Raw genomic sequence first — 14,160 nt, 5'->3', positions numbered from 1 at the left:
CACCACAATGAGAAATTATTATGTATAACCGATACACTGTCACGTGATATAATCAACTTATGTGTTATAATATGAGTGAATGTTATTCATACTATACCCTACAAATAAAAACATGACGTCCAACAATACCCTTACACGTTAGATATGTTACACCACGTCGCGGTATATCTGTTATACCTAATAATTTTTCCACCATAACACCCCCGACTCTCACACTCACACAAAACAATTGCATTAAGAATTTAGGCAGTGAAGGAAATTCAATTTTTAGTTAATATTGTGCATTTAATAAATTCACTCTTTGCTAGTGTCTTAGCGTTAAGAATCATGTAGCTAGTTGGAAAGACAAGCTTAAGTCAATTTTTAGTAAATATTGTGCATTTAATAAATTCACTCTTTGCTAGTGTCTTAGTGTTAAGAATCATGTAGCTAGTTGGAAAGACAAGCTTAAGTATGTATGAAATTAGCATATAGTTAGAATTTCAACTTGAGGACAATTTTGGGTACCTATTGAATTGAAAACATTGGGTTTAAAGACTTTGCAAGGGTTTTTAATACTACTTGTTGCTATAGTTAGTAATATACGAGATGACAAAGTGTATTATTCATAATATTTGCTATAAAAGTATAGTAAAAAATTTGAATATAATATTTATTTTTTATTTTTTTCAAAAAAATGCTAATAATATGTGTAAAAATACAGAATAATACGTGTATTATATGTTTGGATTTAAATTATACATTTTTTCTATATCTTTTGAAAAATATAAGTTTTTTTCAAAAATACGTACACATATTATACGTTAATTTACTAACTATGCTTGTTGGTTTGTGCTTTTATAATGTATTTATGTGGGAGTGTGTTGTGGGTTTTCCTAAGAACCATAAGAAAAATAATAAAATAGTGGTTTTTATTTAGAGAAATTTGCACGTTTATTGCCCAGACTATAGGGAGTGTATGCATTTACCACCCAAACAAAAAAAATTAATAATTGTTATACAAACTTTGTTCCGTTTATCAATGTCTCACGTACCGTCAAATTATTAAAAAAAAATAATAATAAAAAAAATTAAAGGGTGACATATATTTATACCATAGACCATAATAACTGTTAGACCAATATTAATATTATTTAAGATATTAAGTTATCTTGATCTCAACTTATTAAAACTTTACAAAATTTTATTTTCTTCTCTTCATTATATTTCCACGGCCACAAACATAGCTCTCTCTCCCTTCTCTATTTTTGTCTCATATAGGACTAGGGCGATTTATCGAAAATACTGACAAATCAACCGAAACTGAAGGTTGGTAAACCGTAAGGCGTGAGGAGTTGGAATACCACGTAGTCGGTTGCGGTTGCATGACCGATCCGAAAGGGCGGATAGTAGTAGCAGTCTGGCCCAGCCTAAACTGTCGGTATATCGCTACCGTACCGACCCCTATATTTATTATATTTAAAAAATAATAATTATATATGATTGAATTGTGGCCGTAGGATGGAGGGTGCATGATCTTTTCTCTCTTCGCGATCTCAGGCTTCTGCTTCTCAGCTCTCAGCCTTCTTCTCTGCTGCCACCACCGCTGAACGCCACCACTCATCTCAGCCTCCTCTCTTCTCTCTTCTCTCGTCTCTGTCTTCTCTCTCTTCAATCTCCCTCTGTCTCTTCTCTCTCTGTCCATCTCAGACCACCACAACCCGACGGCACCACAGGTCTAGAACAACCAGACGCCACCACCACCAGAGGTAAGAAACCCCTAAATCCAATCGATTGGATTAAGCAGTTAGGGTTTCAAATTTCTCGGTTTTCAAATTTGGGGTTTTAGGGTTTTTTTAAAATTGGGGCTTTTGGGGTTCTCGGATTGGGGGTTTTAGGGTTTTAAATCAGTTAAATTCATGAGCAAAGGTTCTGTTGATCAATGAATTGAAATGTCACAATTCTATTTAAATGTGCAGATTATAATTCTAAATGTGTTTCTCAATTTAAATTTTAACATGTGTATGCTTCTATTGCAGGGTTAATTTAACTGTGGTGCTCCTTGCTTGCTGGCTGTTTGTTGCTGTCTTGCTGATTGCTTGCTGAACCAGGTATGAAATTCAATTCAATTCATTTCATTTCACTATTTCATTTTATATGTATGTATATGTATATCAGTATATGTATATATGTATTTAGTTAGTACATTGTATGTATTAAATTAAGTTCATAGTTAGTAGTTTAGTATTTTAGTATTTTAAATGAATGCGAGTACATATATATATATATATATATATATATATAGGAGTGCTCTAAAACTATATATATAATGGTTAACAAGTTAATACGAAGCTAACCATACTTTTGGGATCACCACATAATTAATCTCATAATCCGAACCGTCAATTATTTAGGTCATACTTCAAAGATCATCATTGCAAAAAATCAACTAAATTGGAAATCATTTAGTCATCTAATTGAGATCAAATAAATAGACGATCAGTGTTTTCGATAAAAACATATAAATAGTTGTTATAATTAAATGACTACATGACTTCCGATTTTGGAGATTTTTTACATGGATAATCTTTGAAGTAAGACCTAAAAAATAGACGGTTCGGATTTTGAGATTATATTGTGCGGTGGGCCCAACATAGTAGTTAACTTTGTGTTAACTTATCAACTAGTTAGTTTTAGAGCATTCTTGTATATATATATATATATATATATATATCTCTCTCTCCTCTCTATCTCTGTCTCCTCTACCTTCGCCGCCAGTCCTCTCTTCTCAGTTTTAAACTTTTTCATTATCATCATATGTTGTGGGTAGGTTTCACTAGTTTACAGTGATGTGCGAAGAGACAAAAGACCCATTGAAAGGGGTGGATTGGAAAGCTGTTGGAAGTGAGATGCAGAAGAACCCCAGTGTCAAACCTGGCATGAAGAAGCGGCTTCCCAAAAAGATTAGGCAGATTCCAGATTACTATTTTCTTCCACGAAGATCCCTACCCTATAACATTGCATTCTTTGGAGCATGTATTGCCGGCGGAATTGGTGCCGGGATGCTCGTGGAGACCTGGATAAACAAGAAAATTAGAGGTAATGTTCTGTGTAGTGATCACAAGTTCTGATATGGTCAAGACAACTACAATTTCCTGCTTTTAATGTTTTAGGTTAGATGCAAATATGCGATGATAAGTTGCTAACATTAGATACTGCATCTTTGAGCCTTTTTCATGGTGGGCAATTATGCACTTTGGGGTTCATGGTTTAGATTGAAGATCTACAACATTAATAAATTACAAAAGGAAATGTTAAAAACGAAATTAATGATCATCTGTGGTCCTTTTCTGTTGTAACTTGTAATGCTTAATAATATATGGCTGTTGTATATCAAGTGATTGCTTTCTTAACATCATATTGGATCTCTTATGGAAGTCTTTCTAAGACCTAATCTTATACTTTTATGATTAATTGAAGTAATGAAGTTTCATCTTTTGGTTTTTCATAGTTGCACTTGGAATACAACTTATGTTTAATGTATTAATGCTTTGGTGCTGCAGAGGACGGAGGCGTAATATGGGAGTTTGACAAATAAAGCCTAGATGGAGTTGTGAATCTGGTAGGCATTATAAATGTGATGGTGTTGCACCATGCTATCATGTTAATGGAAGCCATTAATAGAACTGAAAACAGCAGTTATGCTATTTTTCATATTGTTGCACAACTTCAAAGTTTTGCATAGATTTGCTGTGAAATGTAATTGGGCATTGTACTGTGAACTCCCCGTTTGGGAGTTTGGACCTTATTTTGTTCTGGGCTTTCTGAATTTGTTCAGTGCACTCATTTATTCTCTTTTGTTTTTTTTAGATGAAATTATTATTATAAATTTTAGAAACCGCCTCCAATCTGGAAATGACTTGCTTTTTTTTTTTTTTTAAGTTATTGAACTCATTGTTTCATCTTTCTTAACTTAAAAAACAAAGATTTATTAAGAAAATAGAATGAGTTAAAATAAATAAAAATTAGGAAATGGCTGTAATGGCTGCTGTGAGGGTTGAGCATGGAGATCTGTGGAAGAGCAAGGCCCTGTCCGTACAGCTTCGGCTCAAGGAGTGGTTCAGAGTGGAGGTGGATCGCCAGCTCAGGCACCACCCGATCTTCTCTAACGGTTACTTCTCGTCCACCTTGCAGCGCTGGCTTCAACGCTTCCGTGACTTTCGGAGAGACTATCTCCCTTCTTCCCCTGCTTTCTATCGCATACGAGGTCTCTCCTTCGCTCAATGCTTTTGATTGATTTGTTTCTGCATTTGCTTTTTTTTTTTTTTTTTTTAAGTAATTTTTTTTTTATTTCATAATAATATCAGTGGAGTTAGTTTAGGCAGTGAAGAAAATTTGATTTTTAGTAAATATTGTGCATTTCATAAATTCACTCTCTGCCAGTGTCTTAGCGTTAAGAGTCATGTAGCTAGCTGGAGAGGCAAGCCTAAGTATGTCCGAAATTAGTGTACAGTTAGAATTTCAGATTGAGGACAATTTTGGGTACCTATGGACAATTTCAGCATGCCGAAGCCGACCATGTACATAAATTTCAGAGTAACGAGGATCATGCATATATGAACAAATAACTGGAAATATAAACGAAAGTGAAAAGCAAAAATTGCTTCCCCAGGTCTGGAAAAATATTTTGTGAAAGCAGGATACTTATACACCACAGAGGTAAAATAAAAATTAAAATGAAAAAAAGAATAAATAAATGTGGCATCACAATTCTAAGAAAAAGAGTCACACCCTTGGTCTATGATTTGTGGCATATCATCACATGGTGGTAGCGCTATTAAACTTCAAGCTACAGATATGCTCCCGTGTCTAGCAGAATATTTATATATAATCCCACACATATGCTGCACAACTGAAGAAAATGTCTCCTTCATATCTAGATTCAACTGAGCTACATTCATAGATTTGCATAGGCCTCTTTCATTCTGCTTCCAATGAAATCAATCTAGATTTTCATTGTGCATTAGATATGCATCTAAACGATCTACATTCATAGTAGTATAGCCCGGCCTTGATATAGAGAATGTTAGTGTAGTAGGGTTTAAAGTGTTTTTTTTAAGGAGGAGAGGTGTGTAGAGAAGTTGGAGAGATAGTGTAGATGTTGGATATAGTGATAATATGGTGTTTGATATACTTTAAGTTATTTATTTTTAAAATTTTAAAATTAAATATTTGTCTTTAATAGTCAATTTATATTAGAATAAAATTAGAAATTAATATTTTATTAAATTATTTAGGCTACGGATAAAAAAAATTGGATCGGAATAACGACACCCTACCTACTTTTGTCCATATAAGTAAAAAAGAAATACACAAATCTGGAGAGTTGTTCAAGTCGATTGACGCCTGAAGAAATCAGCACCTTCCTCAACATCATCAGTTTTGATGCATCCACTTTGTGCCATAAGTATTCTGTACACTCTCTTGGAACAAACCTCACCTAATCTTCTGTCATCACCAAGTAAACCTTCTATGGGCAAGTCCTTGAGCAGAAATTCCTTTTCGTGAACCTGTCATTTCAATATAGAGCAGCCAAGAAAACAGACCAACACTAAGTCAAATCTAAAGGTCATTGTTTGGAGTGCCTGAGTCAAATTACAAAATGAAACACATCACTTGGGAATAAAGAACAGTATTGGGTTCTGCCAAGACATAAAAACGTGCTCATATGCTGGTGGATGTAGTATGCCTCATGAAGTATGAGATATATGTAACAAAATATCAATGTTGTACAATCTTGTGTTTCCTCTTTTCTTTTATTCTTAGGAACAATGGAAGTACGTAAATATCGTCACTAAAACTTCACAAATATTAGGAATACAGCTCTAAAGAAACTATTGAGATGCCATAAGTAATGGGCATTCAGGGTGGACTAGTATACTAACTATGCAGAGCTTAACTTCCAAAATCCAGTAATTTTACAAGTATCTCAATGAACTCAACCAAAGCATGTTCACAATGAGATAGACCAGTGGCGATATAATAATCCAAATCCATTTATATAGAAAATATATATCATACACTAACAAGACATTTGATTCAGTGGTCATCTGCATTGCACAAAACCATAAATGGTTATCCAGGAAGCAGAAAACCCATCCAGTTGAACCTGGAGCTGGCCCAAATCCCTTCAAATTTGGTCGGTAAACGAGAGAATAGTAACTATTCTTTTCTACAATAGCCTGGGAGTTTCCTTGTAACCCATTGCATTTCTTCATCTCCCTTTTTTTTTTTTTTTTTTTTTTTTTTTTGCAGAAAGGACTGGTCAATGTACCCAAAATTATAATCTTCCAAACAAGCTCTCAAGGTTCCTATGCGACCAACAAATGAGCTATGTTCAAAATCTTAACTTGCTTATTAAGGAAGCTGTCCATTGTAATTCCCATGGAAAATGAAGAGGCAAAAAAGATTATTACAATACAGTGGATGTTAAATGTCAGAAAAACACAGAAGGGTACATTTAGACACCCAAGGAAACTGAAAGGTAGCACTGCAGTTGAGTAAGAATGATCATCAAATTGAGGCTGTTTGTATACTATAGCAGCACCAACACAACTAGCGTAAATCTAGACAAAGGTCTAAAACTTGTCAAGTGCCATCCATTAGGTTGATGAACAAAATTTTCTAGACAACCCTATTCCAAGATAAACATGTATCTGTGACTGCTATGAAAATAACTAAAACACCATTCACTTTTTCCAAGGCAACCAAATGCACATAAATTGAAGATTTTATAGGTCTAATAAACAGTGTCAAATCAATCAACGTATCTGTTAATTAATTTGTCATGGCCAATCACAGAGAAAGAGGCATATTAAACTTACTGATATATTTGGGTCCATGTAAACTCTCAAAAGAGATTTCATGGTAGGATACTTCTTCCCTATAGCAATAGCAAATCGTGGTTGCACCTTTGGGATAGCTACCAAAGCTTTTAACCTGGATGCAGAAATCAATATCAGATAAAGAAACAAAAAAGCTCCCAGAAAAAATGGAGAAAATCATGAAAAACAGACAAGTCCCTGTACTAAAATAGTTCCCTAGTGTCTACTAAAATAGGTTTGACATCCTTAGTGGAGAACACTAATAGAAGAAAAAGTCTATATGAAACTATGCCAAGTTGGTGTTTGATAGATTAAATGAACTAAAATTCATAAATATACCTAGAATTCCAGAAATCCAGTTTTAGTTCAGAAGGCAATGGTCCAATTCTTTAGGGGCAGTGCTTGGGGGGCTTCAAGAAAGGGAGATTGCTTACTAGACAACTAAACTTGCAGGACTCTCCCTATCCTCCCATTTTTATCATGGTTCCTCTTCTGGCTTCTCTCTTATCAAACCTTTTGCAAAAATAGACAGCAATCTCATTTGCCCATATCTGGACCTCCCGCAAACTAAAAAATTGATCCTTGCAACATAGGGTCAGAACACCTAGATCGGGATACCTTTAACCCCAGAAGGTGAAGTCCAAGATGTTAAATGTCCCTCAGGGAAATAAGGAAGCACATCAAATGAAATATCTAGTAGAACCACAATCATAACAACCATAGGAGATAATTAAATCTGGCTCTAAATATTTATGCATTGCTTCTGGCACTGGGAACAATAATTAATCAGTTCAGACCCCCTAGAAGAAACCTTCACCTCATCACTGGTTTCTACCTTCTCCATCATAGGAAATCACATCTTTAGTCTTGGTTCACAATCAGTCATTTGAATCTTCTATCTTGTTATTTTCTAATTCTATCATAATGATCAATCTGTTGACATCATACTACTCACCATGGGCTCTTTTTTATTAGATTCCGGTCAACACAGTCCTTAGTGATAAGGGATCCATTAGCATTTACATCCAATCTTGTTAACTTTTTTCTGCAATTTTATAAAGCAAAAGGAGAAGAGAATCAGAATACCCAGTTATAATGTGAAAATGCAGAGAGAGAGAGTGAGAAAGAGAGAGGGATGGAGCATTTTCATTTGAAGAGAAATAAAGCAACACTACAATTATTTGATAGGTCTAGGTTGTGAAATATTAAAAAAAAAAAAAAAAACAGATTTTAGAAGTTCAAGATTCAGTGAAGGTGTATGCCAGCCTTGGACAGACTTTTGAGGGGAAAAAAATGCGTAGAATGTTGATGCATATATTAAATCTCAATGCCAGAAATTTTTATTTAGTGGGAAATATGTTTAAAAACATACTCAACTGCAATAAGGTTTTGACTTTATCAGAAAAGTAAAAGCACCAATACCTAAATTGGCAGGATGACAGGCTGCATGTCAAACCAACAACATGCTCAGCAAGTTCAGGCTCATCCACACACTGCCTGGAATGTACTTTAGAAAAATTAGTGGTCAATTTTGCCAGCATCTGTTACAAAAGGGAAGATGTCAAGATACTAACAAAAACAAATATCAGCTATTCTGCAAGACATATACGAACAACCAGAAAGCATTAATGTCTCACAATCCCAAGCATTTTGTGTTAGTAGTTCAACCTCCTCGACAGGTGGGCGTTTCCAGCCATTATGATTTGTTGGGTTCTTGTACAGTTCTTGTTCCCTAACATGGTAAAAAATGTGGCCCAGCATTACATCATTGCCATGCCAAAATCCAAGAAATAACTAGGATATTATAGTAAAATGGAAAATAGAGATTGCATTGCAAAGGTCCATCACATATGGTAAATTTTAAAGTTATAAAACATAAAAAAAATAAAATAAAACTCAAACTAACTGACACCATAGCATGAAAAACTGCTATTTAAACAATTCATAATCTTACTGCAGTTGATGAACAGTGGGAACCATTTAAGTACAACTTTAAGTTCCAATAAAATGTGACAAAATATTGTTGCATGCTTTTGTCTTTGGGGTGCCCGGAAATCCCCCAGGTGGACCTGGCTGCAAAATTTGGGGGCTCCTGCCAAACCCTACAATCTTTGGGAGGCAGGAAACTCTAGCAAATAGCTAGATATGTACCTTTGAGGACTCGAACCCCAGACCACATGGTAGCAAGCCATGGGCCTGACTACTCGACTACATGCTTCTCACAAACACATTCAGCATTTGCTCTGGATAACATAAATGGGAAACATTTTGTATTTGTTACGAATAGAGCTAAAAACATTGCATAATTCATGACATATAAAAAGCAGACAAGACTGAATGGCAACACAAATAAATAAATTTTTTATCTTCATACAGTTGTTTTCTTCACATGACTTTCTACAACATAATTTTCAACTGATAGTTATGATCGGTCCATATTACTCAACATGTATATACATATTAATGAACATTTCATAAGCTCCCTCTGTTTAAAAAAGAAGAGAAAATGAAAAGAACTAAAGCTTGACTTTTCTAAGAATCTGTTCATCTTTACTTATCACTCCTATTTGAATATAATTCCAATTACTCATTGGAAAAAAGAGTATTAAAGCTTTCAGATTTGTAATCAGAATCAGCTATGTTGAGTCATCATCAATTATCAAATGAACTCGGGTTTACCAAATAAAAAATTTATACATTTGAGTTTTCAACTTTGAGTAAAAACTAGCAGATGCAGATTTACTCATTAAGAAAAAAAAAAAAAAAAAAAAAAAAAAAAAAAAAGGAGAGAGCTCACTGCCCAATTAATCTCAAGAGGCACAATATAAAAAAGTTCGGTTGACAAAGAGAGTTCTATTTATTACAGCATAGATAGATAACCATTATGCAGCATCCCTCCAAGAAAAGAAATGAGTCAAATGACAGGGTACAAATTCAACACAAGGATACAATACATATTTTTAGCTAATGGGGTACAGATATACACAAACTCCAGAAATCTCTCACCTTTTATTAATATATGCCATCAACCTATTTGTGAGATAGCACACTGTATAAGATGGATAACGACGTTGAACATTAGAAACATGGTCCAAAAGAGACTCATTGATGACAAGGTTACAAAATTCTTCAGCCTCATACACGAGCAATATATATTGAATCTCTATTCCTTCAGGAGAAAGCTGCAATTAGATATTGAGGTTAATATATGCTAAAAATGGTAGCAGATATGTGTAATCTATTGATGCATGAAAAAATTCTAAGTTCATTTATTTAGCAAACAAATGATTAATTTGCCATATATTCCAACAAGAAACTAATGATTAGTGGTTATGCCAGGCATGCTCAGAGATGAAAACCATTCTGCGAGACCGACAATCATGAAATCCATAAAAGAATGATCCTAACCTACCTACACACACAACCCATGGAGATGCACCACAATAATAACCAATCATTACATCATGGTCCTTTAAAAGGCCATACACAATTTACACCCACAATAAACCTTTAACTTCATGGTTTATATTTTTTTCTATAATAAATGAATTGACCTGCTTTTATGATCATTCGGGTGTAAAGGCATCAATATTCAACCATACAAAATTTATTAAAAATAAATAATCTTCCAGCCAATTCACCTATTATAAAACTTACTAGAGTAGTAGAGGATATGACCACAACAAACTACCAGTAGAAGGATGCTTTATAAGTGGAACTTACAAAAAATCTTCAATTCCATACACTTCTTACCTGTGAAATATGCTCTGGAACAGTCATGGTCCAGACAATTGATCTTTCAATAGGATTTGATGTTATACGGTATGCTAACCCTTTTTCAGCAAACCTTGTAAGAAGATTTCCTAACAAAAAAATTAAGTAACTTCTCAGATACCAAACATAAAACAATATGTGATGCATAGATACACAATCTACTTCTGAAGGAGAAGAACATCAACACCACACCTCCAACTGACCCCAATTCCACTACTTTAGCATCAATCTCAGCCACGATGGATTTTTGGGCAAGCTTCCCTTTTTCCCACCTTTGCTTTTCTTTCTGTACTTTTTTCATCTCTGCTGCTTCAGCTTTAAGAGCCTCTCTTTGCAACTTTTCTTGCTGTTTTTTTAGCTTCTTTTCTTCCATTAAGTGTACCTTTTCCTCTTTTGTCATCTTCTTTCTTCTTGTTGCTTCTTTTGTAGCATTTTCCTTTTCAGTACTAACTTTAGTTTTTCCTCTCTGTTTAGTAATGTTGCCCATATGATCCATTCTATTTTCTTTGTCAGGATAATCAAGTACCTGATGTCATTATGTCATTAAACATTGTAGGATAACATACTCAATTGCATGTGTGAATAGCAGGAAACAAAGAAGAAAACATCAATTAAAAATGAGAATATAAAGAAAAGGTGAAACTTTATGATGTCTCCTGAAGCTATACATATAATACATAGAAATCTGAGAGCACGGGATTGCAGAAAAGAATGGCAAACCAACAAAAAAGTTTCCACAAACTGCATGATTTTTGCAAATTATTATGCATTTTAAGTTTAGACAATGGAGTGCAACAAAAAGAGGGAGAAAAAAAAAACAAAATTAGACATAACCAGATGATTGTTAAACTGCAAGACTGGTGCTACAATTAGACTGCCCATGTGAAGATGCAATCAGCAAAACAGCAGATAGAAAAAGTTCAGCTACAGTTGAGAAAATCATAAAAGCACCAAGAACTTTTTTCTTGATTGGTAAACAAAAATTCATAGGAGCTAGATATTTGTTCTAACGATGCTGTATTCATTTATCTACAAAACTACCAAAAAAATAATATACTTTAAGTTGCAAATTTTTAATTTAATGTTATGTCTTCCATAAATATCAAATATAATGAAGAAAACACTTCTTTCACTAAATTTTCAACAGTCCATCTGAAATGTCCTCATCGATTAGTATTGGCATCTAAATCATAAAACATTGAAACTCATCAAGGTTCTGATAAATAAATGATAAACTAAATACTTCAGCCATATTTCAACTTTTCTAAAGCATTATTGCCTAGCACTTGGCCTCATCATTCATTCCAAGTGACTTTACTGCAGGCTTCACTCTAACAACCACCACTGCTAGGAGTCATGTATTGCATACATTCTGGAAAATGCAATACCTCAGGTAGAAATTAACAGAATAAAACACAGTTGTAGCAAGAACCATGTCTCTGAACAATCAAACGTCATTTTTAAACATCATAGACTAGGCCATCAATTGTATACATAGAAATTATAACCTTTGACTCTAATTGGTACTAGAAGCTAGAGTTGTTGCTTACTCCACAACTGTTTTAACAGATAATTTTTGAAAAAAAAAAAAAAAAAAAGGAAATTACCATCATGCATCCAAACAGAATACCTGATCGATATCATCTTGCAGAGAGGTAGAATGTGAAGGACTTCCCTCAGACATATGTGCTAGATCAACATCTCCTGATAAAAATGTATTTTTTGTGTCCATATTAAACAGAAAAACATATTACAGGGAGTGGAGTCATGTTGTTTCAAATTTGAAATTCAAAGCTGATAAATAAGGCAAACAACCATCACCAAAGGTACACCAGATACAACATTAACATACCAAGAGAACATGTGGACTCGACAAATCTAGAACTCCAGTCCAAGTCCTTCGCTGCACCAAAACCACTAGCGTTTGGTTCATTCTCCTTCCCCTTTTGCCTTCCACAACCACTTTCAGACTCATTATCAGATTCCAAACATATCAATCCATTAATGCCTGAACGTAAAGAGAAAAGGGTAGTAAGATCAACGTTAATGTTAAGCTACAAAAGTATTCGACATCACAAACTACACAAAGATTTCAACAACATTAAATGAAATGGTGATCCTATTCACACCAAAATGATTTGTTTCCAAACCAGTTAGTCTTCACACCGAAATCCTAATTTAAAAAAAAAAGATTTTTGCTCAACACATCCTTGTACAATCCCAAAACACCCTTAAGAATTCAATTCTAGTTATTTCTTTAAAACAAAAAGAATTTGTATAAAAATAAACAGTCAGTGACCAAAGAAGACCAGCGTCACTTGCTTGAGAAGGCTGGCATGGATCTAGCCACTACTGGCCTCTTGATTTTTTATTTTTTTTACTTTTAAAATTTTAAAGAATTTGGGGTTTAGTTTTCATCTTTTTCTTAATAATGGTCCACTGAAGAGGGGTAAAATTGACATTAAAACTTTCATTAAAATTTGAGTGTGGAAATGTATTTAGTGGGTGTGAAAAGAAACACCCCAAATCAAATCAAGTAAAACTCTCACTAAAAACAAACATCACCTAGAACGTTAATAACCACATTATCAATAAACATGTAAGTATGCTTATTGCACCGGATGCAACAAAAAACATATTAGTAGATTATAATTTCTGAATCTAGTACTACCATCTGAATTCAACAGTAGAAGGTCAATGAATGACAAGTATGGGCTAATTGTTGGTTTTGTATCCTTGTGAGGTTACAAGTCTTGCTTTATATTACCGTGATTGTTTGTCGCAGCAACATTACAATCTGCCATTAGTGTTTGATTACATCAATTTTCAGGGGGGAAAAAACAGAACTATAATTAATCGCACAAAATGGTTGAAGCAAAATACTAACCAACTGATTCAATACAAAAAAAAGGTGTACTGTTAAAACTCAATAATTAAACAAACAAAACTTTGAATTAAATCAAGTTTAACCAACAAAAAATAATAATACTCACAATATAATCAACACCAACCATATCAAGAATTAACTCAAACAAAAATAATATGGCAAAAAAGCGTTTCCACAAGCCCAGAAACCCTAATTGAAAGGAATTGAGTGAAATAACACAAATGTACCAACCAGGGAAATTGTGGTTGGAGTCCGAAACCCTAGCTTGGAAGTCGGACGGGGCTTTTGTGCATTTGACAATTGCAATATCGGACGTCGGGGTCTCCGGGACGAAGTAGGGCGTGGAGGTGGGACCCGACTTCTGGGGGGTCGGGTCGTCGTCGAGGACGAGAACGGTAGGAATCGGGTTTGGATGATCCCGTTGGGTTCGGCGTTTCTTCGAGTGGAATGGTTGGAAAGGGGTTGAGAGCAGATTCTGGTCTTCTTCGTCAGAGAGGATGATTGGCTCCAACATTTTGGGACAGCCAAGTGGGAACTCGGAACGAACACACAACTCGGAGAAGGAGAGTGAGTGAAGTGATTTGGTTATGTACTTATGCGGCTTTGGCTTTGAATAAGCGCGGGATGGTAGGTTTC

The 14,160-nt window shown here is 34.5% G+C and overlaps 2 protein-coding genes across 3 annotated transcripts; one reads left to right on the top strand and one right to left on the bottom strand.

Annotated features, from left to right (window-relative positions):
* Positions 1-1,489: 1,489 nt before the first annotated feature.
* LOC147283852 (krueppel-like factor) lies at positions 1,490-3,808 on the top strand. The gene is made up of 4 exons (XM_086244994.1): positions 1,490-1,748; positions 2,019-2,090; positions 2,810-3,078; positions 3,543-3,808. The coding sequence occupies exons 3-4, from the start codon at positions 2,829-2,831 to the stop codon at positions 3,575-3,577; spliced, it is 285 nt and encodes a 94-aa protein (XP_086101120.1). The 5' UTR covers positions 1,490-1,748; positions 2,019-2,090; positions 2,810-2,828; the 3' UTR covers positions 3,578-3,808.
* Positions 3,809-5,304: 1,496 nt separating this feature from the next.
* LOC147283851 (crossover junction endonuclease EME1B-like) lies at positions 5,305-14,154 on the bottom strand. Of its 2 annotated transcripts, XM_086244423.1 has the most exons (11): positions 13,756-14,154; positions 12,490-12,645; positions 12,268-12,341; positions 10,830-11,163; positions 10,617-10,726; positions 9,870-10,045; positions 8,532-8,595; positions 8,286-8,404; positions 7,819-7,908; positions 6,864-6,978; positions 5,305-5,549 (listed from the first exon to the last, which is right to left on the bottom strand). In XM_086244423.1, exons 1-11 carry the CDS (start codon positions 14,036-14,038, stop codon positions 5,370-5,372), a joined length of 1,701 nt encoding a protein of 566 aa, XP_086100549.1. In that variant the 5' UTR covers positions 14,039-14,154; the 3' UTR covers positions 5,305-5,369. The 2 variants fall into 2 exon arrangements, with proteins under 2 accessions (XP_086100549.1, XP_086100550.1); XM_086244424.1 differs by lacking the exon at positions 6,864-6,978.
* Between the last annotated feature and the right edge of the window lie 6 nt (positions 14,155-14,160).

The sequence above is a fragment of the Dryas octopetala genome, chromosome 5, assembly GCF_963921425.1.
Source record: "Dryas octopetala chromosome 5, drDryOcto1.1, whole genome shotgun sequence".
In the NCBI taxonomy this organism is placed as follows: domain Eukaryota; kingdom Viridiplantae; phylum Streptophyta; class Magnoliopsida; order Rosales; family Rosaceae; genus Dryas; species Dryas octopetala.
The sequence above is the reverse complement of the archived record's forward strand: the minus strand, read 5'-3'. Positions and strand labels throughout refer to the sequence as shown.

Bases quoted from the DNA above. Each gene is read 5' to 3' on its own strand.
- LOC147283852 (XM_086244994.1), top strand. From the start codon at position 2,829: ATGTGCGAAGAGACAAAAGACCCATTGAAAGGGGTGGATTGGAAAGCT. The intron at 3,079-3,542 runs GTAATGTTCTGT...TTGGTGCTGCAG, and splicing joins GATAAACAAGAAAATTAGAG to AGGACGGAGGCGTAATATGG.
- LOC147283851 (XM_086244423.1), bottom strand. From the start codon at position 14,038: ATGTTGGAGCCAATCATCCTCTCTGACGAAGAAGACCAGAATCTGCTC. The intron at 12,342-12,489 runs GTATGTTAATGT...CATTTTTATCAG, and splicing joins CGAGTCCACATGTTCTCTTG to GAGATGTTGATCTAGCACAT. The intron at 8,405-8,531 runs GTTGAACTACTA...CTTTTGTAACAG, and splicing joins AACGCCCACCTGTCGAGGAG to ATGCTGGCAAAATTGACCAC.